This window comes from Cavia porcellus, unplaced genomic scaffold (genome assembly GCF_034190915.1).
Source record: "Cavia porcellus strain 051 isolate PalLab524CR breed Dunkin Hartley unplaced genomic scaffold, mCavPor4.1 scaffold_5, whole genome shotgun sequence".
Taxonomy (NCBI): Eukaryota; Metazoa; Chordata; class Mammalia; order Rodentia; family Caviidae; genus Cavia; species Cavia porcellus.
In genome coordinates, this window is record NW_026947488.1 from 3997027 (window position 1) to 4024196 (window position 27170).

Genomic DNA, 27170 nt, shown 5'->3' on the forward strand with positions numbered 1-27170 from the left:
TAAAAATCTTCTTAGTTCTTATCCAAAAATAGGACACTTGTCATTATTTAGATCAAAGTGATCATTTGTTAAGCACATGTGGATCTTTACAATAGATCCGACATAGAATTATTCAATATTTGGTAACAATGTCTCCTGACAAATACATCAAAACAGCAGTACATTTTTTCCCTGGTTTCCTTTTAAACCAAGCTCAGAAAAGATTTTGAGACAAGGGTTAATTATAAGATTATTTTGCAGTTATTTCATACTTCTGGGTTGAGGTACTTTCATTAGAAAACATTTCATCTTGGTTTATTTAATTAAAATTTTTAAATTATATCTTTTAAAAATAATTGTTTGCACCATTTATGCAGCAATAGCTACCATGTACCATAATTTCTCTTTTAGGTACTTATGAAAATATACATTTTATATATCATCTTTAGGGAGCTGATGATAGAAAATAAATAAAACAAATAAATTAGTTGAATAGAAATCTATTTAATTAGAAAAAGAAGAACAAAAGGGCTAGAAGGTGCCAAGGAAGGAGGTAGGGGAATTTTAATTAGAGAATCAAGAAGGGCCTCATCAAGAAAGGCCAAGAGAAGGGGGAGATAGTGAACATACATTTTTTAAAAATATGGAATAATAAAATTTTTAAAATTGGAAACTGTATCTAAAGGGACTCAGGCTTTACCTCTTATTTTAGCAATCTTGCATATCTCAAGTTGTACACTATTTCAAAACTATTTGCATAGTGATTTTTAATGCTTTCTTAAAGCCTAAGAATCCTATGTTACATGAAATCTTGTGTGGAACTCCAATATATACCTTTTTTTTTTTTTTTGTTACCAGGGATCGAACTCATGACCTTGTGCTTGCCAGGCAGGTACCTAAACCACTGAGCTAAATCCCTGGCTTGGAACTCCTATATGTAAACCAGCAGAGCCAAGGAAACAAAGCCAGAATTTACCTGCTCATTTGTCCTCTGGGACTCGGGTGACATGTCTAAACTTGTCAGTCACAGGTGATTCTGCACCTGCCCTGCCAAAACTAGGGGCTGCTCCCGGAGGCCAGGGATGCTATCAAATGTCCTATGATATATTGGACAGCTCCCCACAACCAAGCACTGTCCATCCCAAAAGGTTAGCAACACAAGATCAAGAAACACTGGCCTCAACTTCCAAAGAATCCTTATGTCTCCCAGACCTCAGTCCCCTTATCTATAAAATAAAAACAGTGTGACAGTTTCAAAAATTAAAAATAAATAATGAAGTAAATTTTCTTAGCATATTTTCTGGCAAAACGTTATCTAATGAAATTCTGTCACTGTGGCTTGGCCTTTTTGTGTCACAACTGACTTCGGAGAACCGCATATATCTCATCATTCTCCCAGCAAAACTATCCTTAGGGCTCAGAGACAGTGTGGGCACTCAGCGTCAGTGCAGCCCAGTGGCCTCCCCTGGTCTGGGCAAAGGTGAGCATGTGCCTTGTGGGCTTCTGGGACATCGGTGTGAACTGTCACTGTGAGTGACCAGGGTGGCCCTTCACAGCCCCTCGCCCTGCAGAGTAACATAAGCTGAGGTCAGTCTGCTAGCGGAGTATAAGAAAATATTCATGAGGAACTCAGGAAAGGGAAATATTGATGGGGACTACTGCAGTTTCAAAGCAAGGTTCCCCGTGGAAGGCGCCCCACTGCACGGACTCCAAGTAGGCAACTCAAAGCAGCCAACATGTTTACTTTGTTTCTTCAAATAATAAAACCTAAAAAACCTCATAATCTAAGCATCCGAAGAGTCAGATTTCTCCACAGATGTGATCAGTCCAGAAGCCATTTTCTTTGACTAATGGCATTTGAGAAACAAAGAAATAAAGGACTTTGGAATTTGGACTATTTTCTGGAGCCACATCAGCTGATAACATCTGAAAAATAGGTTGACCTAGAAAGAATTTTTTAAAAGTTATTACTGTAAGCTAAACACAATCTATCAACCCAATACAAGGATAGAGTCTCCGTGGGATGGCTGGAGGCATACACCAGAATGAATGAAATATTTAAATAGAACTAGGAAATTATAGTCAGGAAAAATGACAAACACACTACGCAAATGGACAAAAGAAAACAGTAAGTAACAGATAACAAAATACAAGAGGCTGAGGAACATTCCAAAATGCTGAAACACGTCACAGTCAGAGGAACCATATCTCGCACGCGCTCTGCACTGCTGTGGAATGAACTGAACACTGAAATTCCGCATGCGCCTTGAACCAAAAATCTGCTTTTATGAATTTATGCAGAGTAAGTAAGGTTTCATTCGGTAGCTCAAAGGTATTCACTGAAATGTTTTTTATAAAAGTAACAAAACATGGCAACAAAACATTGAGGTTCAGCAACAGCTTTGTTCAATATCTTAAAGTTCATCCATAAAATAAGAAATTCCACAAGACCCTGTAGGAGAATACTGTTAGGTTATAAACAGTGAAATGTAATTTTTCCACAGGAAACTCACATCTCTACACATATAAAAAACACATTCAATATCTGTGAATATTTACGTATGAATATAAATATATATTTTGTACTATCATAAAGATGAAAAATATACATATATGTGAATATGGATTTGTAATCATATATAAAAATCTGCAAATACATATACATTTATAACAAAAAGTATGGTTTTATATGTACAGATATAAAATGCGAAGATATGAGGGTGTAGCCCAGTGATAGACTGCTTATTTAGCATGCATGAGGCCCCGGGTTCAGTCCCTGGTACTACAAGAAGACCGGAGGGGAAAAGGGGGAATCTAGGAGGGAGAGGGAAACCCATGCAGAGCAGAGACAGGACAGGAAGGCCCTCACACATTCCCATAGTTTGGTTCTCTTTCACGCTGACATTACCTTCCTTTTCAGTAATCTAGAGTGCATAATCATTCACATCACTGATCCTAATGATGGAAATCAAAGATTGTTCCATAATTTTTCCTTTTGAGCAATCCAGTACATCAAAACAAACCTAGGAATCAAAGAACTGTATAATTATTGCAACTCATTTACTTGAGGACACCAACTGAATAATTATTATGATTATGTGTTTGCATTGTATATTGGTCAGATTTTCTGCCACTGATACACAATACCTGACACCCACAACTTGAAAGAAGAGAGGTTTAATTTGGCTCTTGATTTCAGGGGATTCTGTTCATTGTTGGCTGGCCCCATGGCAGAAACATCATGGCAGAAGGGTACAGCATAGCAAAAATCTTTAACTCAGGCATAGCAACTGGAAAACAGTGGAGCAGGGGAACAGAGCCGGAGAGGATGGAGTGAGAGACCAGGTATGCACCCCAGAGGCTGCACCTCAGGACCACCTGGACACACGCTGTACTAACCCTCTAGGCAGCTCCCAATCTAACTGAGCTGATGATAAGTTTAACCATCATAACTGTCACCCCACTAGACTGAAAGCTCCCACCGGCAGGACTCGCAACACTCATGGGTACTGCATATTTCCGGGGACTCAGAACTGCCTTGGTGCAGCCTGAGTGCTAAATAAACATGAGTAGAACAAATCAGTGCACTAACGTGAATAAAAATATCATCAGTTCAAATATCCTAGGTTCAAACCAGCTTTCCCAGCTGGGTAAACACAGGCAAGTTGCTTGCGAGCCCTGGTTCCTACAACTTACCAGTAATGTCGTAAGAAATAAAGACACTAATGGATATTGTTAAAACATGCAGATAACAGATATTTTAAGGTTTGGGGAGAGAGATTTTATAGGAACCGGCACAGCCACGGAAACATGCCCTGTCCTTGAATGGTCACTGTCCTTAGGGCTGCACGTGAGCGGGAGGTGCTAGCCCTCAGCATAGCTGTGAGGAGTCCTTCCTTCCCTACGGGATCAAACCATAACCAAAGTTTCTGCCTTGAAAATTGTTTTATGAAAGAGTATTAAACGCAACGAAAGAAAGGAGAAAATAATAAACACAGGATCATGTACCAACACAATGAAAAATAGCAAAACAAGGATAAGTTAGGAACTGTTTTTTTGAAATAATCAATAAGACTGGCAAAGCTCTAGAAAGACAGATGAGAGGAAAGAGGGGAGGGAGAGAGAGCGCATGGGAATCAATACCAGGTATGAAAGGAGAAACTGCAGGACACATCCTACATAATAAATAACAGGAACAGGTTTACATTGATGTTTTCAATGACATAAGTAAAATGGACCAAATTCTTGAGAAAAGAAAAATACCAAAACTCTTTTAGAAAACATAAACTGAGTAGTCCTCTATTGAAATTTGTAGTTCGGAACTTACTAAAAGACAAAAACAAAACACTATGTGCCCAGACAGCTTCCATGGTAAATTTTAGCAGAATATGTTGGAAGAAGCAATAACAACACAGTCTCTTCCAGGGAAACACAGAAGGAGAGAAAATGTTTCCACTGACTGTATGAGAATAATATTATCCAAATACCAAGCCAGATTTTTAAAATGGGAAGGAAGCAAATAGAACAAGCATCCTTCATAAATCTATACACAAAAATCCTCGGCAAGATATTAGCAAATAGTATACAGGACTGTATTAAAAAGATAGTATTTCAGGACAAACGGAGGTTTATCCTGAGAATATAAGGCTAATGTGACATATGCATATCGAAGTTAGCAACAGCACAAGATATAGATAGATAGATAGATAGATAGATAGATAGATAGATAGATAAGATAGATAGATAGGTGGACAGCTATAGATATATACATGCATACACATAATCAGCAATGATTAACTAGAAATCAAAGTTTCAAAAACAGGATCATTTACAAATCTAAAATATGTGCAGTATTTTGTTTATGGAAAGCTACAATAATTAATTAAAGAAATCCAAATTGAATGAAGAGATAAACCTTTTTTATGAGACTCGATGCCAGGACAATTCTTCCCACGCTGACCTGTAAATTCAGTCCAAGCCCAAACAAAACACTAACAATACTCTTAGAGATTTCTACAAGCCAACTTCAAAATGGATAGGTAAAAGTAAAGAGATTTGAATGGCCAAAATAATGTTTGAAAAAGGAAAACAAAGCTAGAAGTCTCATACCGTGTGCGTCAAGATGTGTCACACAGGCACGGTGAAAAGACACAAGCATCCCTGGGCGGAGCAGAGAGTGCTGCAGACACAGATCCACACACAGGTCCACACATGGATGGTACACTGATTTGAAGAATGATACCACAGTGTTTCGGTGGAGGAAAGATGGCCCTTTCAGGCAGTTGTGCTGGAAAATCAGATGTCCACATTCAAAAAATAAATCAACCCCAATGTACATTTTCCACCTTGGTAAAAATTAATTCAAAATGGATCATAGGCTGACATGTAAGCATTAAACTATAAAACTAGTAAAAAAATAAAGGAGAAAATCTTCCTGACTGTACGTTACGTATGAGATGAGAAATATGATCCAGAAGACAAACTATTGATTATATTGGACCTCACAGAAATTTAAAACTTACTCTGTGAAAAGCCCTACTAAATCCACAGACTGAGGAAAAAATGTCTGTGTATCATATGCGGACAAAGAATTTGTATTCAAAACTCAGTAATAAGAAAAAGTACACATAATTTGGAAATGAGCAATGGATTTTAACAAATACTTCTCTAAAGGATATACAGAAGTAAATAATCATTTATCACTTTTGAAAATCCATTTTAAAACTACAAGGTTATGCCACTCCATACCTGTCACAGCATGAAAACACACCAGGTGCTAACAAATACTCAGAGCAGTAGGAACTCTTACGGGTTTCTTAGTAAGAATGCAAAATAGTTCACTCACTCCAAAAAATCCTTTAGAAATTCTTTCAAAGTTAAACATGCACTTATTATATGATCCAACAAAATCATTTTAGGTAAATAATCAAATGAAATAAAAACTGACATTCTTACAAAGAAATCCATATGCTCCAGCAGTGGTACCTGTGGTTACCAAAAATGCTTGATAACCCAAGTATCTTTCAATTAGTGAGTTGATAAATGAACTATTATATATCCAGAAAAGAGAAGGCTCTTCAAAAAATGAGATGAACAGATGATCAGTGGACACAACAGCTCAGAATGATATCAGATGCTCTACACTGAGTGAAAAACTCTAGACTTACAAAGTCATGTGCCGTGGGAATCCATCTCTTTAACTTTGAGGGTGTTTGTTTGTTTGCTTGTTTGCTTGTTTTTGAGACAGGGTCTTGCTCTGCAGTCCAGGCCTGCCTCGCACTCACGGCGGTCCTCCCAAGCACTGGGACCACAGGGGTGCACGACCAACCGACTATCTCCACAACATTCTAGACAAGGGAAGGACATGGGGGTGAAGAGGTGAGCAGGGAGCAAGGACGGTTTGAAAATAAAGGGTCTGTGTAAAAAAATAGGGAACGATGGGACCATTTTGTGTTTATTTGTGATGATAATTGAGTGTGCATTTGTCAAAACTCTTAAGAGCGGACACTAATATGAATTTTAGTGTATGTAAGTATAAAACTTAAATGTAAGAAAGTAGAATACAATACACACAAAATGTGGAAGAATTCGTGTTTTAAGAGCTCTGAGGTCCTCATGTTGTCTAAGAAGCTATAACAAATCTAGAAAGTGAAGAATGAGTATTATTCTCTCCATTTTTGTCTTCCCTTTGTGGGATGAGACCAGAGAGCATGGGTGGGTGAGATTTTTAATGACCTCTGTAGTGTTTCAATTCTTTTTTTGTCTTTTTCCTTTGTATCAGTACCGGGGATCGAACTCACGACTGCCTGAATTCTTTGTAAGTAGACTTTTTCATACCTGAAAACATCAAGAACTCTCATTCACTACTGGTGGGAATGCAAAATAGCAGGCCACTTTGGAAGTCTGTCGCTTTTTCTTAGAAAACCAAACACATCCATCCCACAAGATCCACTAATAACTCTTGCAAACCAAGATTAAGTGAAAAGCAGCTGCGTTCATGACAGCCCCAATGCACAAGCGACCAAGAGCGCCTTCCAGAGAGGAGCAGATCAATGTGGGACACACAAGGGCTGATCCAGGCATGAGGTCAATGTTTAGGTTAAAACGTCTGCACATTGTCATTAAACCTCCTCAAAACATCCTATGCCTCACTTCAAACTCACTATCCCGTTGTTTGGCCGCTTTCTGCAGCAGTTCTGGGTCCTCTTCCGTGAGTGTCTCTGGAAGTTACTACGGTGAATGGTACTGCAGAGTCCCTGCCCCTAACGGCAGGCTCCTGAGGAAAACAGCTGCGGGTCTCACCCACCGTCTTCACTGTCTCTGCCACCAAGTGGCTCTGGCTCCTCTCTCGTGCAAACGGACATGGCAGGTAAATGTTTTGCATTGATTCAGGGCATTGTGGCAGCCGCGACACAGCTGACAACACCACAAAGGACTTCCAGGATTGCTGCAGGAAGTGAACAAATGAGCTGAGTGTGTCTGAAGCGAGGGAGAGTGTTTCCAGGGTTAGCAGCACTGGCTTTCACTTCGGTAAATGCTTTAAAATGTAAGCATTCGCCTCGTCGATGCAATCGAGTATTTACTGAGTGCAAAAAGACAGAGGAACCCTCAGTGGATGCTGCTAAGTGGAAGAAGCCAGTCTCAAAAGGGTGCATGTTGTGCGATTCCAACTTTACCACATTCTGGAAAAGGTAAAACTCTGAAGAGAAAAAACTAGCAGTGGCTCCCAGGGGCTGAGCGAGGGAGGGATGGATGTGCAGAGCACGGAGGACTTCACAACAGGAAAACTATCCCGAGAACACAGTGATGAGGATACCGCCACCACGCGTTTATTCAAGATAACAGAACACGCAAGAGCCAGGGTGGACCCTGGCATGACCCATGGGCTGTGGAATAGCAATGTAAGACACTGCCAGGTCAGTTACACCAAATGAGTGGTTTGCTGCTAGGTGTTTATAGGAGAGGACCCTCGGGAGGGGGTGAAAACTCTATTTTTTTTCTGTATATGTGAAACTGTTTTAAAAATTAAAGTCCATTAACTTAAAAAAGCTATCCCTTACTTGTAAAATTAAAGGAGGGCATATATAATAATTTTAGATATAAGTTGATATACAATTACAATTTTTTTTTATCCTTTTGAGACAGGGTCTCACTTTGTAGTTCAGGCTGGCCTTGAGCTCACTTTTGCAGCCCAGGTTGGTCTTGAACTCTCAAGATCCTCCTGCCTCAGCCTCCTGAGTTGTGGGATTACAGGCGTGCGCCACCACACCTGGTTTACAATTACAATTTTAGTATGCACTATGTGTATAATTTCTGAAAGTAAGTCTCCTCTGACTGGCCCCTGCTACTGCATAACTTCAGTATAAACAGTAATTGTTACCTCCACAAGGCTCAAGGATGGGGCAAGGGGCCAGCACTGTGTTAGCGGCTCCAGTGCCCCCACTGGGCAGTAGGAAAGTACATGAACAGAGTGCTGTCCAAGCAGGGGAGGGCTCCACATGGGACCACTGATTCTCAAGAGTCTCCTGATCCCCACTCTCTGTTGAGGTGCCGGGAAACACGGATTTACTACAAGAGAAGCATGGTTGCCTAACAGGGTCCTTTGGGGATCAACTCTGCACAACCAGCAGAAACCCTGGGGAGCCAGAGGACAGGACTCTGATTCTGCTCTGCAGGAGAAGGAATTCAAATTCAGCTGTGGGAAGGCGGGGCGGGGGACTCCAGATACCCGGGGCCCAGCACACAGCATCACCGTCCTCCCCCCTCTCCAGGGCTTCCCGAATGGTGGCTTCCCCAGGTGGAGCCCAGTCTGCTCCCAGCCCGCTCTCCTGCTGCCTGGTGAGGCTGAAGAGCGCCGCAGGGCTTCTGCTCCCGAGCTGGACCGCTTCAGGGACTCCACCATACATTTTTAAATTTTTCGCAAGCAAATTGGCTCTCTCCCACACCACTGCTGCATTCTCCTCCATAATTCATGGCTCTGCTGGCAGCTCTTTGCTCCCTTAATCACCCTGACTCCTGGCTCTCAAACTGGGCCAACTGCAATCTTCCCACTTAAAACAGGAACCACGTTTGCTTCATGTTTATTATTTTATATTCCACTTATTATCCTAAAAGCTTCATCTGAGACTGCTAGTTCCATAAGACGTCTGAGAAGCATGAGTGTTGTTTATTCTTTGGCAAGATGCTAGGAATTTCCAGAGACTCCGAAGTCACAGCGGAGCAAGGAAATATCACAGATGCTTGCTGCACTTGGAAAGACTTTTCAGCCTTTCGTTACAGCTGTAAGATTTACACCCTTGGATAAACAAAGCACGGTGCATTAACATGATGGATCGCCACATGGCCATTTGAAATTACATGCACAAGATGGTCTCACGCACAAATGAACATACGTAAACATCTTAAATGCCATATGCAAGGTACAAAATCACTGATATGCGTCAGAGAGAAGTAAGCAAAGATGACGGTGTGGGATGAAGATCAATAAATAATTATTCGGAAGGATATAGAAATGGATTTCTGGGATGTGTTTGTATCCTATGAAACTGAGCATATTTAATACATAGGTGAGATTCCTACCAAGAAAAAGAACATTTCTCTTCCCAACTCCACCTTAAATCTTACAGCAATTTTCAAGATGTATTACTACTTTCTTATAGTTTTATAGAATTAAGAAGCTAGCCTTCCCCTGCCACCTCCCAGACCCAAATTTTTACAGTTTCAGCTGGCTTTGGAGACCCCGCCAGGACTGTAGCGCACTCAGTGTGCTGCCCGAATGTCTCTGTGCAACCTGCCGGGTTGAGCTGATTTTTAATAGCCTCTTGTCTTCACGGTCTGCCAAAACCAGTAACAAGCCTTCGTCTAGAGGAGCAGATGGTTAAGCTAGGATGCTCCACTCGTGTCGTGCTTGTGTGACACTTTGCTTATGCCATGTCTCGTGGCTGGTAACCCTACTTCCTCCTCAGGCATCTCCTGTGATCCTAACCTGGGTGTAACCCTTTCCTGTGCTTACCACAGAAATTTGTTAATACAGTTCCAGAGGGTGGAAAGGAAGCCCAGGCGTGGGAAGGACCGGTCCCTTCTGGAATCTGTGCTGGTCTCTCTCCTGGACTCTGGTGGCTGCAGCTGGCATTGCTACTCCGTGGTGTAAATGCAGCATTCTGATCTCTGTCGCCACCTGCACGGGGCACTCGTCGCTGTGCCTGTCTCTAAGTCCAAATGGCCTCCTTCATCTTTTTTTTTTTTTTTTTTTTTTTCAGTAGTGCATAATGAATGCAGGGCCTTTGCACTGAGTACATTCCCAGCCCTTTTTATTTTTCATTTTGAGGTAGAGTTTCACTAAGTTGCTAAGTTTCTAGGCTACATTTGAAATTTTAATCTTCCTGCTGTGCTCCAAGTGCTGAGATCACACAGCAGGCCAGATTGCCTTCTTGTAAGGGTGTTGGCCAACTCTAATCCAGGATGACCTCATCCTAATTTGATCACATCCACAAAGACCCTACTTCCTAGTAAAAGGATAGAGTCCCAGCTGGCGTGGATCAGGGCTTGAACACACCTTTCCGGCAGTTATGATTTAATCTGTAACACCCTGAGAGGCAGAGATCCATCTCACCAGGCTCGTTCACTCACTCACACATCCGACATCACTGATGGACCCCTGACTATTTCTGCAGCCCTATCTTTGACCGTGGCAGAACGGCCATGGACAAGGCAGGGCTCTGAGGGTGACTGTCAGCAAGAGATCAAACACAGACGCACGCCTTTCAAGTAAAGAGCACATGAGGAGAATATAACCACAGGTACCAGGACAGACGGTGAGGCGGAGTCAAGGTCAGAATTTCCACCATGGAAGTTTATAGTTAAATGAGGCATTTGGGTATCAGATGAGCACACAAATCCACATAAAAGGACAATGGTGATCAGTGATGCAGGGGACAGAACATGGACGGGGCCTCACCGGAAAGATCCAAGCGCAGAGCCTGGAAATCTCAACATCACAAGCTCCTAGAACGCAGTTCACTTCCTTTGTGTGAAAATGATCTGGTTGTGAAGTGACCAGCTTGTTCACCTCTATCATAAGTTTCTAGTCTTCAGGCGTTGGCAGCTCCTAGCTACCCGTAGGAAGTTTGTGAATGCCAGTTCTTAACACCCCATGAAAAATGTTAAAAGCAAACTGGCAGCGACCACCACAGCCAAGTTGGGGACCTGGTTGCGGCCTTGCACGGTTCATGCTGTTGCTTCTGTCCAGCTCCTCCCTACTCAGTGTGCAGGTCACACCACATCACCCAGGAGCTGGTGAGAAATGCAGGACCTCGGGCTTGGTCCAGACCTCCTGACGCAGACTTCGTTTTACCAAGATCCCAGGAAAGCCTGTTTGCTCATCAAAGATTAAGCAGCACTGTCTTAGGGCCCCCAAATGGCTACTACATATTCCCTCTTCTTAACACCTCCAACTCGACAGAGAAGGGAAGCAAGAGCTTACGTGCATAGGGAAAACCCAAAGAGGCATCTTTGTGGGTCTTTGGAGTTTTAGGAGGAACTGGGCCTGTTCAAAAATTAAAGACTCAGAGCCCATCGGTGAGTTCAGGTTATATATTTCTTTGCGTATATAAATACTTCAAGGCCACTGGAGGAAAGCTTCATAAATTGCTTTTCTTGGATGTTAAAGCAACATCTTCTCCTTGGAAGGCATTAACATACACCCAAGCAGGCCTGAGAACCAAGCCCATTTCCCACAGCTCCAAACCACAGACCTCACAGCAATCACTGATGACCTACAAACATATCATCGGGTAGGTAAAGTGATATGCCACCTTGTAGCTTAGAATGCTTTCTGTGAGAGGTTTCTTTGCTTGTTTAGCACCTGAATTTCAGATTCCCAGAAGAGCGTATTATCGGAGCAATCAGACAGAATACCAGGACCTACAATAAGACAGTGTCGACAGGTGTGTACATGTTCTCCATTGGTTACTGAGCGACCCCTACATCTGCTCATAGTGTGTCCCCACATTTCCAGTGTCTCTCATCAGAAACTAAATCAGCCCATGCTGTAGGCACTGTGTGACTCTATCCTCCGAAGGCTTGCAGATAGCTGATCATTTGGAAATACTGGTCATTAGAGGGAAGCTCTATAGCAGCTCATGTAGATTGCAGAAATCATTAAAAACCCCAAGAGCAGCGTTGTAAATTTCCTGGGTCTGCTGCACACTTCTAAAGCTTGTCACAGTGTATTTCAGTCTCCCAGGACCTAACACACGGGCAACTTAAATAATGCTTACCGAATACAATAGTTCTTCAAAGGCTTTCCAATAAATCCAAACTTAGAATACATTAAATTTTGGATACCTTAAAAGATGATGCTGTTTCTCAATCAGCAGGGTAGTGGACATATATTTTTTCCATTCTCATGATCTTCTACAGAAAAATAAACCAATCTCTATTGGATATTCATCTACATCAGGTCCACTGATTAAATGCATTAATGACACCCTGTCAGATAAGTTATTGAATAGTTGGACAGAGAAAAAGAAATAGGAAGATGAAGATAAACCACCATGATTCCCAAGCAGTCAAACTAAAAGTCAAAGACAACTTTAAGAAATCATAGCCAGCGAGTGCACACTTCAGGATTTACACTAGAGAAATAAACAGCTATGCAAAGATGTGGTAACGAAGTTGCTGGTTGCAGTCTGGGCTGTAGTAGTGAAAAACTGAAATAGAAGGAATGTCCATCAACATGAAAAAATGCAAATAATACTATTCCTGGCCTACAGAAAGGGATACTCTGCATCCTTCAAGGTTGTACGTACAATTCCTAGGTGAGACCAGCAGAGCATATGATCAACAAGAGAGGCAAACTGCAGAACAGTGTGCGTGGTGTGATCTTGGCCCTTTAACACAGATTCACATCCCTGTATTTGTAGAGAAATATCCAGAAGATGTACACCAGGCTACCCCTTGAGGGAAAGAGAGGCAGTGGTCATGTAGTTAATGTTTAGAGAGGGCATGAATGAGCTGGCTTTCGGCGTGCCTCACTTGATTACCTTGCCTAATTTTTTAAAGCAACTGTAGAATATCAGCACTGTCCTCACCACCTCGGTGCACATGCAGACCCTCAGAGAATATCTGACACACCAAGGACACAGCACAGGGTGAACAGGAACCCACTCCGTCCCCCTAAATCTTGGGGGTATACACTCCTAACCACTGAGCCCTGAAACCTTCCTGTAATACTTACATTTGCTTATTTGCAGCAGGCATGTACTAGTTTCAAAAATAGGAAATATTTTTAATTTTTTCTAAGCATCACAGAATGTCCCAGCTATAGGAAAATTCAATCAAGGCCCACTCATACCACAAAGGTAGTAGCAATGAACACCAGGGCCAAGGCTGGACATTCTGGTGTCCGTGTCATCATGGGACTTGCTCAGTGCTGGTAGCAGTGGCTCACAAGCTCCCCAAAGGGAGGTATAGTAAGGAGTGGTGGAGACCTTGGCATTCTGGGTGACTCAAGCCTCATCTAATTGTCTTGTGCAAATGTGAGGTTCGCATGGTCAGAACTTCTAATTTGTGAGAAGTCGTTAGAATTGCAGACATTTTAATATAATCTCAGCATTTTTAGCATTGAAAAAATTAAAAAGCTGTCATTACATGGGCAAATAGGATGGGCTTACAGGCTGGGATTAACCAGCGACTCGCACATGTATTATTACACATGCAGAGTTACATGCTCGGTGAGAGGAAGCAAGGATGTCCAGGACCCAGCATCCTGAGTCCCAGGCCAGTGTCCTTTCTACTCATGTCACTGCCTGGCCTCACCAGCTCACATCCTTTCTAGACCTAGCCCTACCACCCAAGGGGGCGTGCCAGTCAGAGAGGATGCCGCGTGACAGGGGAAAGCTTTCCCCAAGAGCAGATCTTTACCTCAGCAACAAGTTTGGGGAAAGCACCTGGGTCCTCCTCCTCCAGCTCCAGGGTGATAATAAGCCATCTTCTCTTGAATTTCCATAGAGTCTTGTGGTTCTCTTTCTGGAAACCACAGCAACCATGATGGGGAAGGCTGAAAAGCTGCCAGCTGAATATAGGATACTCCTACTTCCTGATAGACATGCTCTGTTTCATCCCAGCAGCCACCTGAGCTAGGAAATCAGAAGTATCTGTTGTCGGGGCTGGGGATTTAGCTCAGGGGCATAAGCACCTGCCTTGCAAGCAGGCGGTCGTGAGTTTGATCCCCGGTACAGATAAAAAAAAGTATCTGTGTCTGACAACTGCAGTCATTTCTAAGCTGTAAGCCATGGGCTAGCCCATGATTCTATAAGGCCGTGCAGACAGCGTTACAAGTCATTGCACACTGTCCAGTGGTGTTCAGCGGTGGCCTTGCAAAGAGCTATTGAGGAAAGTATTCCTTTTCCTTTTTTCTCTCAATCTTCCTGAAATCATTAAGCATTGATAGCAAAGTTTCTATTCATAGCTGACAGGATCTTAATGCTGCTTCATTTCCTAACTTCCCATTTTGCAGAGAAAGAGAGATGAGAGAGGAAAAAGGGGGGGGGGAGACTCACACTCAGATGTTAGGCTCAGATACCCGTCTGTTGAGAGAATATGGATAGTACTCTGGATTGCTTTTTATTACACAAGTTTTTTTATAGCTATTGTCTACTTACTATAAGTAGAGTTAGTTCTTAGCCATGTTCATTTTTATGCACAAAAGTAAGTTTTTTAAATGAGTTAATTATAAAGTGAAATGATGGAAAGAACCACACTAAATAGTCATAAGGAGGTTCGAAGGTATGAAATCTTCACAGCAGTGGTGGATGCAGAACCATGCATCTTGGCTGGAGGATGCTAAGTACAATGTGTTGTAATCTCATACAGAAGAAAGCGATGCGGGTCAGCTCCAGGCTGGTGCTGTGTGGTTGACTGTGATGCTCCCTTGTTGCTCATATTCCAGGAAGACATAAAAGCATCATCTGAAACTCTCTGGGAGAACCTTGAAACTCTGACAGGTTTCATCTGGTTTTTTGCAAACCAAACATTGCCAGGTGACATGGTTTACGTCGGTGGCCCCAGGCCTCATGCATTTGCATTGTGCATCTGTGATTGGTTCACTGTCTAGTGCTTGGATTGATGGTGTCAGTGCTCCACCCACATAGGGGTGGAGCCAGGATGTGATGTAATGGCAGGAAGAAGGTGTGTCTTGCTCTCTTGCCAGTTTTCCTGCTTGTAGTTTGCAGCCGCCATGAACTGCAGCCCTGCCATGCCACCCTGCCTTGGAGCCAACTGAGTATGGATTGAAACCTCCAAAAACTGTAAGAAATAAACCTTTCCTTTCCCAACTTTGGGCTTCAGATGTTTTGGCTCAGTAACGAGTAAAAAGTAACTAAGACACTAGGACATCAAAGAACTCAAAATTGTAATCGAGTCTCCCACGTAAAGCGTAGGTACTGGCCTTATTATTAAACAACCAACTACTAGATTCCAACTCTATTTGCCTAGTGAAATTATCTTTTTATTCTTGGAAGCTGTTAATGATAGTGACCTTCAAAATAAAAATGGCATTAATTAGTGGGAAACATACTTAGCAGAATCCAGCAGAAACAGCCTGACATTCATATAGCTAGAATTAAAAATAACCAAAGAGAACTTCTGAGTGGAGTTCACTGTATCACTTTGTGATTTCCACTCTTCTAACTATGAAAACTAACCAAAAAGTTCTGATGTGTTGTTGTCAATGGTAAGGGTATTTAAAACCCTAGCATAATACTGAGGAATTAGCAAAATGCAAAATCAAATTGTCTATTCAAGATGAACAGGGCTAGAGAACAGTGGCTTAAGCACTTTCCTGGTAAGCACAAGGTCATGAGTTTGATCCCCAGTACCAAAACCAAACAAACAAATCAGAAAAAAAAAGATGAACAGAAATGTATTTATATGTGCACATATAAAATAACACTTCAGTTAGTGATAGCATTTAAATGGGTATTTTTGTTAAGTTTTCCCCTTTTATATTTAGATATTACTCACAATATTCAATAAAATAATAGAATTTGGCAACTGTTATTTACATAGTGCTTTATATTGAGATTATTTATAATTTATTTCTCAACAATCTTTCTTCCTCCCAAAATGTAACATACTAGTGAGACCATAGAAATAAAAAAAAACAAATCCTGCAATGTATGTCAAAACCAACAGCAACTACAAGTGAGTGTGCTTGAGAGAGAGAGAGAGAGAGAGAGAGAGAGAGAGAGACGGAGACAGAGACAGAGATAGAGACAGAGAGAGAGAGCCAGGAGGATAAAGTATACATAAACAATAGGTAAGATTTAAAAAATGGGAAAAAATAACTGAGGAAACTTTATAAAATATTCTAGAGTTCTTTATATTTTTCTTGAAATTTACAAGTTTCTTATATCAAAATAAAATGTTACCAAAATGCTTAGATTGCGTAAAATTGAGTATTCAGTTGAGCACTGAGTCTAACCAGCTCAGTAAAATTGGAAAGTCTGTCTTTAGAAATGAAACGTTTTCAATAAAACGCTTTTGTAGTATTTGGCCCTTGTAATAATTTTTGGCTAATGCAATGCCGTAAGCAGCAAGAGGGAGTGATCTCATGGCACTCCTTGTCCCGTTCATCAGCCCTGCACATTTTCCCACACGTCCCTCAGGGTGCTGAGACATCAACTCTTACAGGTAAAACTGAAGCTTCCTGGGCTCTCCGCCCTCACCTCATATCCTGCTTCCTTCCTCAGAAGGAGTACTTATCCTAAGTCATAGGTGGCATGGCAGGGCGACGTTAGAACCTTGGAGTGGGGGTGTCCGTCTGCGTTGCTGTGGTCAGAGTGTTTTTTCTAATGTAATGAATGCATGTAAGTCCACATGTTCAAGACTTACTCCCGCAGAGGTGGCAGGACCTTTGTCAGGTGACAGGGCCCTCCAGGCTCAGCTGTCACGGACTGACTCATGTCATCCTCCCAGGAGCAGGTGTGTTATGGAAGAGAGCTTGGCCCCTCTTGTATTCCTCTGATTGCTTGCTTTTCTGTCTGCTGCCACAGGAAGCTGCAACAAGCAAGCCCTTGCTGGATACCAACCTCTCAGCCTTGGACTTCTCCACTTCCAAAGTATCAGAAATAAAATCTGTTTTCTATGAGTTACTCGGTCTCTGGTATTTTGTCTTTTTTAATTCTTTGGGCTCTTAAACAGTTGTTCAGTGTAAGCATCAACCCATAACATTTTAGCCCAAGATTTTTTTAGTCTGTATGAGTTGGTGTTAGTCTGTATGTTCTAGCTCATTAATTGTCCCTGGTATATAGTATAAATAAATACTGTATATAGTATTTAGTACATATATTTAGTATAAATAAGCAGAAATTTATTTATTCATTCTCCCACTGCTGATTATTTAGGTTGGTTCCAGTTTTTCATAACTACCAAAAAATGCCTGGTAATAAACGCCCATGGGCATGGGAAATTTCTGCAAAGCATCAGTTTGCAAAGCATGGTTAACTTGGGAATCACTACAATCCTATCAGTGTCTGCAAGGTCAAACCTTATAATAACACTGAGTCATTACTTGATTAGTTCCTTCTGTCATGCTTGCACTGACAGTGTCTGAATTACTTTTCCATTGTTTGAACAAAATGCTGGGCACCCATAAGTTAAAGTAGGAGAAGTTTATTTTAGCTCACAGTTTGTAGAAGTTTCAATCCACAGTCAACTGGTTCCCAGGTAAGCTGACATGGCAGAGAGGCACTGCAGAGGAGAAACAGTCCATGGCATGGTAGGCAGGGACAAGCAATTCTCCCTCTTCTTTGTCTTTCTATTCTATCCAGGTTACCAGACTATTGGTTTGGTGCCACCCACACCCAGGTGTCTTCCCTCTTCAGCAGTTCCATGGTCCTTACCCAGAATTATGCTAAACCAATCAGAGGACTAATCTAGTTTCACATACACACAACACAGTTACCTCCCCAGAGCCTCACGTATGAGTGCATGAGGATGGAGGGGGACATCTAGATATACACCATAACAGATAGTTAAGATAATGGTGGGTGAGACTGCTAGGGCTCAGCATCAAAGAAGGCCAAGATACCAAACTCCCCCAGTGGCCGTTACATACTTCACCACCATACATTTACAAGGGGAAAACAATGGAAAGAAATGAGAAGAAAATTAGTAGAGGATGAAGTAACTGCTGACTCTAATTAATTATTGCAAGCCTGTGTGAGATTATGAAGTAGTGATCAGATAAAAGTGTGTACTGAACACTTTTGCTGCACATCCAAGGAGGATGCTGGTCTTGGAGGAAAGTACTATGTGATTATCTCAGTTGCTAGCCGAACAAGCCGTTCTTTTCAGGGAACACCCTTCCACTTGAAAGAATTCCTGACAGACTGTGAGGCTCAGAAGGGGGCTCTTGATGCACAGTCCCTTGGCGAGGTACAAAGTGTGCCCGCAGCTTCCAGAAAAGCAATGAGCTGTGTCTATTCTCAATGACGAAGCTTAAGCTTTCAAGCAAAAGTCAGAATTTTTGAAAATGTGTGCCTACCACCAGAAGCCTGACAGCTTCCCAATAATTAGATTTTCCCTGGCAGATTCAGTGGAGACATTAATAGATATGATTCTTTGTTGTTGTTGTTTTATAGGCAGAAATATGTCAACATTTAGTTAGTTTGACATTGTCATAATGCAATACCTGAGGCAAGCTACTTATGAAGAGAGTGAGGCTTGGGAGGTTCAAAGTCATAGAGCCAGGACTGGCCAAACTCTAGTGAGGACCCACTTAGCCCCACTGGGTCATGACAGATGATCAGTAGAGGAACTGCGTGGAAAGGATCAGTTACCTCACCACCACAACAGGAAATGGGAGTTGTGTGGAGCTAGGCTCAGAATTTCATAATAATCTTCTCCGGGGAATCTCAAGAGATTCCACTGAACAACCTTAATCTCCTTCCAGGAGCTGCCAGGTGGCCCACCTCGTAAATGCCCCATGCTGTCTCCCACCACCAACCCTGGGGACCACACTCCCAACACAACAGTCTCCTGGGAGCAAACCTCAGTAGCCATGCAGGGCTCCTGATCAGCACAAGTTCCACAGTTATCATCCAAGTCAGTCATCCAAGGCTCAAAAGAGACCCCTGGACTTCACTATAACAGGAAGGAAATTTCACTAAAATGCTTTCAGATTCCACGTTTGTAGTAAGTGGTAAGAAATCACCACACGTCAAATTTGGTATAATATCAAAGAAGAATGGCCACAGCAATCTGTTCAATGGGATTAAAATGTTTCCCCCTGGATTCCATGTGTATCTCCCCAGGCTTCAGCCAAACAGCATTCACAGCCCAGTGAATGCAAATGCAGACAGGAGGCCACCCTTTTCCCTCTAGCCAGACATTCCAAAGATGTGCAAAAGTACAAAAGCTGCCACTCATTTCACATGGGATGATTTTTTTTTTTTTGGCTTTTTCCTTTTTATCAGTACCAGGGATCGAACTCACGACTGCCTGCTTGCAAGGCAGGTGCTTATGCCGCTGAGCTAAATCCCCAGCCCCTGGAATTTGAAAAATGTGATTCTTAAAAAATCCATTATTTATATTAACATGTATTACATGAGTTGATTATTATCTTGAGTGAACTGAGGAAGGTGTTTATAATTTCCCAGTTTTAATTTCGAATGTGGTATTGGTTGCTATAACCCACAGGAGCATCTACGATGTGTACCTCAACCAGCAGGAATGGGGTGACCCTCCCCCTAGATCCTGCCAAATAATTCTCTGTCCTGGTTGCTTCACATCCTTGCGGATCTGTCTTTATTCAAGAGCACCGCATAAAACAAAAGACCAGCTGTATAAAGTGGTTTCTTAGAAAACGAAGAAATATTCCTTGTGAGTTAGCTCCCTGAGGTCAGCCACTCTGATGACGGTTGGGGCTAACCAGGCTGTCCTGCTAACGTGAAGGGAATACTAATGCTTCTTTCCTGCTATAGACTGTTTCTACCTATTTACCTAAGCAGAGGTGTTCTAATTCTTTGAGTTCCAAAATCTCAAGAACCAATGTATTCAGAAAATGGGTGAATTTTTTAAAAAGTTAATGTTGGTAGTTCTGAATAAAGGGCTTCACCAGGGGAACGAGGAAGAAAAATGTCGTTCTTACAAACAAAGACATTAATTCCATTTCTAAAACACGTGTACTTACGTGTTTAACAAGGATTTATGTGCCATTAACAAGGATTAAATTGAGATTTCACGTCCAGTCTGGTCTTTAGTTTCACCCAGACAAGGTATTTTTAAAGACTATAAAGCTACTGTAAATTTGTCATATAGCACATAAATGCTGCCGTGGATGGCCAGGGAGGAACCAAGTGGAGAGTTCAAAAAGAGATTTTTGAAATGAAGAATTTTGCGCTTTGCCACCGACATGCCTGAAATTTCACCAGCAGCCAGTGTTGCAGTTCCCCTCTCTTTATGCAGCCTTAGAAATCAACTTCACGTCCCAGCATCTGGTGCCTCGGGAGGCTGGGAACGGTCACATTCGCTGAAATGACTGTAAGTGCTCTTATTATGTCTCCCATCCCTGCCAATTTGGGCGGTTTGTCCAAGGAGGCCGGTGCTCAGAGGGTTTGCATAATGTGTCTGCAGCAGGAGGGGCACTTTCCCCCAGTGGTGGCCTCCACCGAGCTATTTTACCAGCGTGTGGCAGACGTGCCCGTCACCGAACAGTCTACCCTACATGTCAGTGCACAGATGGGGCTGCCCCTGAGCCACGTGACCAGTGTCTTGTGGGCTGGCCAGGCTGTGGAGTGATGCAGGAAAACATCACCTGAGTGGATGAAGGCTTTGTGTCTAATGAATTACCAAAGAACCAAGAAGACTACAGAAGATCAATTTTCTTCCAGAATCTTTTGAGAATGTTTAATTTTTAAATGAAAACTTTCACTGAAGCATCATTTGGGGTGGTAGAAGGCAGTATTTGAATTCCTGTAAAAGATCCCACAGAGGTTCTGTCCCATTCTTGGCTTCTGAGCCCCAGTCGGGGAAGCCCAGTCCAGTCTGGGCAGAGGACACTGTCCTAACCCATGCTGTCCAGCATGGCAGTGGCCTCTGGCCCCTCAGATATCCCTGAGTGTCTGAAGAGTGGCTTATGCTGATATGGGGCTGAGTTTTAAATTTCGTTTAATTTTAACCAGTTTAAATGTAAATGGTCACATGTGACCAGTGGCTCCCACCACATCCACCACAATGAAGATCACGTGGAGGGCACTGAGGCAGGTGGACTCATGGACTCTGACGGCCCAGTTTAAGCCATATGCTATTCCTTGTTAGCTGTGCGATATCAAATAGATCAGTCAGCCATCTGAGCCTGAATTTCCTCATTTGTGTACACACACACAGATATACACACACGAACATATACCCATGTGCCATGCACACACACCAGTGTATACATTCATGCTTAATCCTTACAACTGCTCCAATCCCAGAGGCGAAATTTTTATCCCTTCCTGACATATCCAGTACTCGCACAGTGCTCAGGATAACTTTTAAAAACCAGAAGAAAGAATCGTGAATGTTCTCAACATTAAAAAAAAAGATAAATATCAGAGGAGACAGATATGTCCATCCTGATTTATACATTACACAGTGTATACTTGGATGGAGTGTCACATAGAACCCCGTAAATATGTGCAAGCTTTATGTCTTTAGGTATCAGTTAACATAGATTCAGGCCACTAAGAGCTAAGTATTTGTTACTTGTCCTATGCAAGTTTCTAGTCAACATTTATTTCTATTTTTATAACCTGCAGGTAACAAATTCAGCACATGCAAGACTGATGGGCTGTTTTCTCACAACACTCCCCCTTCCTTGGGCTCCCTCAAGCCAACAGAAGACATCCACCTGCTCAAGCCGGAACTCCTCGCCCCACTCACCCCTAGGTTCAGGTTCTCTCCACTAAATTCCCTCACACTGCCTGCTCTCCTCGGTGTCCACCACCATAACTGTGTCCCTGAAACATGTCAGAGCTCCCATCTACAGCGCCTGGGACGTGATTCTATTAGGAAACAAAGTATCTGTAGACTTAAAATCAAGCTCCCTGCAAGTCACGCTGGACCCCGGTGCTCCTCGCCTTCAAAACAGAGATAGCGGATAGGAAGGATGAGGCCACGGGACAGGCAGGGATGAGACTGCAGTGGTGCAGAGGAAGCCAGGAGACACTGAGCCCGCTCAGCAAGCCCCAGGGGTGAGGCGGAGGTAAGGAAGGTTCTTCCTGCCTCAGAGGGGGAGAGCCATGAGCTCCAACTTCTGGGCTCTGGATCTAGCAGCCTGTAGTTATCTGATCTTAAGCCAGCTAGCATTCTAATTGATTTCGGTGATGCGAGGACACCGACATGCTGAATGCTGCCACATTCTCTACGCTGAAGCTTGGGCGGTCGTGTGAAAGGTGGAGCTGTCCTCAGATCTCAGCATAAAGCCTCACAGTGCCCCCCACTTCCCCGCCATGCTCTTAGGACACAGTGCAGCCTAGTCTGTCCCCTGCTGGCCCACCCAGTCATCTACCCCTAGGCTGACCACCCTACCCCTACTTCCTACGAACACCCAATTCTGATATTCCTAAATCAGGGGCCAACTGAATTAATCAGAGTTTAAATGCTAGCAAGTTTTTAAAAGATGACTCAGTTTCTCAGGTTAAAAAACAACATCACTCACAACAATAAAAACAGCAGTCTTTCCTTATTACCCAGTTCATTCTTTCAAAGCCTCCCGCCCCTCTGGCCTTGAGCCCTGCTGAGTCACGGGCACTCAGCACTGGAAATGACCAAGGAGGGGAGGAGGACCTGCCTTCCGTGGATGGTCATCGTGTGTCAGTGAATGTGGGAGGAAGAGGAAAGCTTGGAGAGCACAGTCCTGACTGTCACTTGGCTTCAGGTCAAGACGACAAAACAAGGGTTCGGGATTTTAGAGGAAAACATCATCAACATAACAGCTAGCTCTCCATCGGAATGGTTCCCAGTTTTCAAGCACAAGGATCAGGAAAGGGGAGTTGGTAGCTGCCACAGATGCTAAAGATGGTTCTAAGGCAATTTGGAGAGAAAAGTAAAGGTGTATAAAGAGATAGAATACTCACAGCCAGTGTGGTAAATAATTGAGCACTTGGTGGGTGTGTGGCTCTTTGCCCATAAGGGTCCCGCACTCTGATTGCTAAAAACTTTTGCTACCTATTGAATCCCATTTCCTTCTTTTGTCCTGATTCCCAGGAGTCCCTGTGAATCTGCTCAAATACGGCCAACAGCAGAGTCATGCCCAGCTCGCTCAACCCTGTCTAGAGGTAAATTAACCTGTGCAGGCACCGTCCTAATACAACAGGAGGGGAAAATACAGCTCTGTTTCCTCCTGAGACTAGGACAGGAGCAGGAGTGAGAGAAAGCTGGAAATAGGATTTGGCTTGCAATATAGTCAAATCCATGCTAACACAGTCTAATAAAACGGGGTTCCACAAAGTATTGGAGATAAAATTAATGCACCAACTCATTCAAAACACTCATAGCTCTTGACATTGCAAAATGTGATCAAGAAAACTCTTTTAATCTGCAGGCATCAAATAAGGCATCTACTTTCCAAAACAGTGCTCCAGTAGACTTTCAAACCAAGACAGGGCTTTTTTGTATTTTATGTGTTTTATATCCAGTGCCTAACAAAGTCATTGGGCAAGGGAGGTGTACAAGTCCCTGTAGCACGGCCACTGAATGAAGGTACCCGCCATTGCTGCTGGGATTTGAAAAAAAAAAAGAGAGACAGACCAAACCGTCCATTGACTGAGTGATTACTGTTCCAAGCCCTTCACACATTTTCTCATTTACTCTTAAAATCGCCAAGTCTGCTAAGTACACTAATTAGCTTCATTTTCCGATGAAGAAAGTGAGGATTCACCAAGTAAAGGGCCCTGACAAGTGGTTCAGTTCAACCCAAGCCTGTGAGATCTCTCAAAGCTCCTTAGCTGAGTTGGTCTTGAACCAAGGTAAGGACCAAAGTCAGATGAGTCAGGTGCTCGCCCTGAAATGGACAAGCCTGGGTTAATTTACAAAGCAACTCAACGCACAGACCACAGTCTTTTACCTCCAATCACTGTACTTTCCCCCACTCGTGGCACATATGGAAAGGAAGGAATGTTTCTCTCTCCCTACTTCCAGAAAGCTAATTAAGCAAGTCATAATCAACAAGCATACACAACACTGACTTTCTCCCTGTTATGGCTTGTGTCTGGAGTCCCCCCAAAACCTCATGAGGTCATGGGGGCAGGCTTTGCAGAGGCAGCAGAACCTAGGGTTTGTGACTGGTTCACTGTCTAGCGCTGGGACTGGGGGTATGAGTGCTATACCCACTGCAGGACAGGACATTATAAGGGAGAAAAAGAGGCTTGTTTTCTGCCACCATGAAGGGTTGCCCTGCTGCCATGTGCCTTGGAACCAGCCATTATGAACTAAAACCTCCATAAGCTGAAAGCTAAAAAATCCTTTCCCCCTTTAACGTTGGATGTTGGGTATTTTGTCTTTTTATCTGAGCAGCAAGAGAAGAGTAATTAACATAGCCAGTGTACACAGAACAAGCCCATACTTTCCCCCCTGATTTCACTGTTCTTTTCTTCATGCTCACAGTGGTAATCGGTGGTGATAGTGGGTAGATTTACTCTCCCATCCCAATGGTTGTTCAATTTGTCTTTGACATGAACCATTGAGACCTTTTTAATGTTATTTAAAGTATGGATGGAAGTATTAGAAACTCATGTGTATTGATGCAATCTAAATTAAAATTGTGCATGCTTTATATATATGTTGTCAAGCAAATTCCTCAGCTTGTACTCGCTGCTCCCCCAAGCAGACTGGGACCCTCAATCCCAGCTCCATATAAATTCTCAGGCTCCCACTGTCTAGGCCACACTAGAGATGGCCAGTCCCTCGCTCGAGCTGCATATTCATGCTTCTTGCTGTTCTCAGTCTGGCCCCATGCAGTTTTTACAGTCGTCCTTTAGCCTGTCCAAAGCCACCTTGCACTGGGTCTTTGGTTCCTGCTCCTGAGTCCTGGGTACCTGTCACAGCTCACCTGGAGCAGCTGCTGCAGCAGCAGCAGCAGCAGCAGGGAAAGAAGCGGCAGTGAGGTGCAGCCCCTGGAGCCCATGGCTGTGTAGGGCTGCACAAGATGTACCCAGCCTGTGACCTTACCCAGAACCAGGAACTCGCTTCCCAGATAGGGGCATCTTCTCCACTGCCCTCGGGGCACGCAGGCCTGGACACACAGTCCCAGCTTGCTCCTCCCTGCTCTGAACTTCTTGGATTTCTCAGTGAGTGGCAGTGTGAGGTGTAAGGTGTAACCGCACCTTCCGTGCAGGTAGGAAAGCAAATGCCATGGTCATGCATGGATGCAGAGCCCTGGCTGGCGCTGACCTCAGAGGACAGTAGCTCAGCTCCTGCGGGAAAACGAGAGTTTTGTTTCTTTGTTTCTAGGCTGGTTTTTATTTTCCAAGTAGAATGCCTAGCAATCTCTTTCTATAGCAGAATATTTTAATAGCCATTTCCTCTCATCATTAAAAACTGAAAAATGACTGAGAAATTAGGATCAGGAGATGGGTGAGGAAGAAAAATATATGACTGAAGTTTTTACTTTGTAAGGCATTTTAAAAAAGAATCTTCATTCCAAATATGTCTGGGCCTTGGAGTTCAGACTTCGTCTTCTGGAACCTCTTTTGTGTTTAGCTCTCTGCCATTCTGGGGCTTAGAACGAGACAGGGGAGATGGTGGGAAAGCCCTGGATGTCAGGTTCTGGGGAAAGGGACAGTCACCATTCTGTTTTATCATTGCTCAAGGTTAAAATGAGCAAGATGTGAGCCATAAGTGGAGATGCATGGATGTGGCTTGCCCCGGTGTGCCCTGATTCCTGTACACTCTCATTTAAAATATTGCTAATGTTTGAGCAGATGAAACGGAAGGGAACTTGCTCGGCTTACTGTACATGCTGAGCTCTTTGAGCTGCTGCTGCATATATAATTGTATAATTTATTATTTTAATTCAGATTAACAGTTGACTGTTGGAAAGAGTCATAAATGTGATCGTGAGGTCTCTCGATATTTCCTGTGCCTAAAGAGAACCAGAACGGCAGTGATCAAATTTACAACTTTGTGCTGGATTTCAGAGTGCAGGGTTGTTTGCACAAGGTCAGACTATCGAAAATGTAAGTCAGACTCGCTAATTTGGGATTTGTAATTCAGGTGAACTGAGGCCCTTTGAATGTTGGAGAAGTACAGGTGGGGGACCCCTGTGTTACATTAATCCAGGGGATTAAAATGTTGGAGGAGAACGGCAACAAATTCCTCACACTCACAAAGGTATCTGTACGTGGAAGAGTTAGTGAATGTTAGCACAGGAATCTACTGTCACATCTGTGCCAAGCTGAAAGAGGATCTCCTTTTCCATTTTAATATATTTTGAGAAGCAAATTATTTTTGTATTTTCAGGCTTTTAAAAATAATGAGGCAAAGGTCAATCATCCATCAGGCAATCCTTTTCCATTGGATTGTGGTCCTGGAATTCAGCTGCTGGCTTCCAGCTGCACGTCTGAGTGAGTCTGAATTAGGAGGTGTCTGTCGCAAGCATCTGGCCTGCCAGTGACAATAGGCCGGTGTTTCTTTCTGTCCTTGGAAATACAGTACAGTACAGTATACCTTATGGCCACACGGTGGCAGCTAGCAGCTCCCTGCATGTTGAGAAATGTGATTTTCCCCTTTAGTGGAAGATGCAAAGAAAGGCAGGAACTAGAGCAAAGCAGCCAGACTCAGCCCTGCAGTCTCAGAGCCCAGGTGCTGACCTTCTGGAGCGCTCCTCACTTTGCTCTGTGATAGTGAACTCATCAGGAGTGCTTTGCAGAGAACACTGGCCTTGTCTCCAAGTGCCCACGTAAATACAGTTCCACAAATGCCAGTGCTCAGAGTGATTCTGAGTGTTATTTTCAGGGTTGTTGGTCAAGACAGCTTCAGCATGGTCATTTGCTGTCATTTCAGGGAAAAGAATGCTCCATGGAAGGTTCGTCCTTGCCCAGGACTTGGTGACAAGGATCTTTACTTGAGACTCTAGAAGCACTGACTGCCCCACACTGAGCTGCAGTGCTTGGGAGGTCTCAGGACTCCCAAATATATGAGAGCTG

General features: G+C 43.1%; 1 protein-coding gene across 1 annotated transcript; it reads right to left on the bottom strand.

Annotated features, from left to right (window-relative positions):
- Positions 1–1746: 1746 nt before the first annotated feature.
- LOC106025976 (cadherin-like protein 26) lies at positions 1747–25150 on the bottom strand. Its single transcript, XM_023561962.1, is given in 8 exon segments — positions 1747–1922; positions 2849–3002; positions 12325–12375; positions 12377–12403; positions 12405–12493; positions 13905–14003; positions 15451–15555; positions 25069–25150. Coding segments are annotated over 8 exon segments (783 nt in total).
- Positions 25151–27170: the final 2020 nt, after the last annotated feature.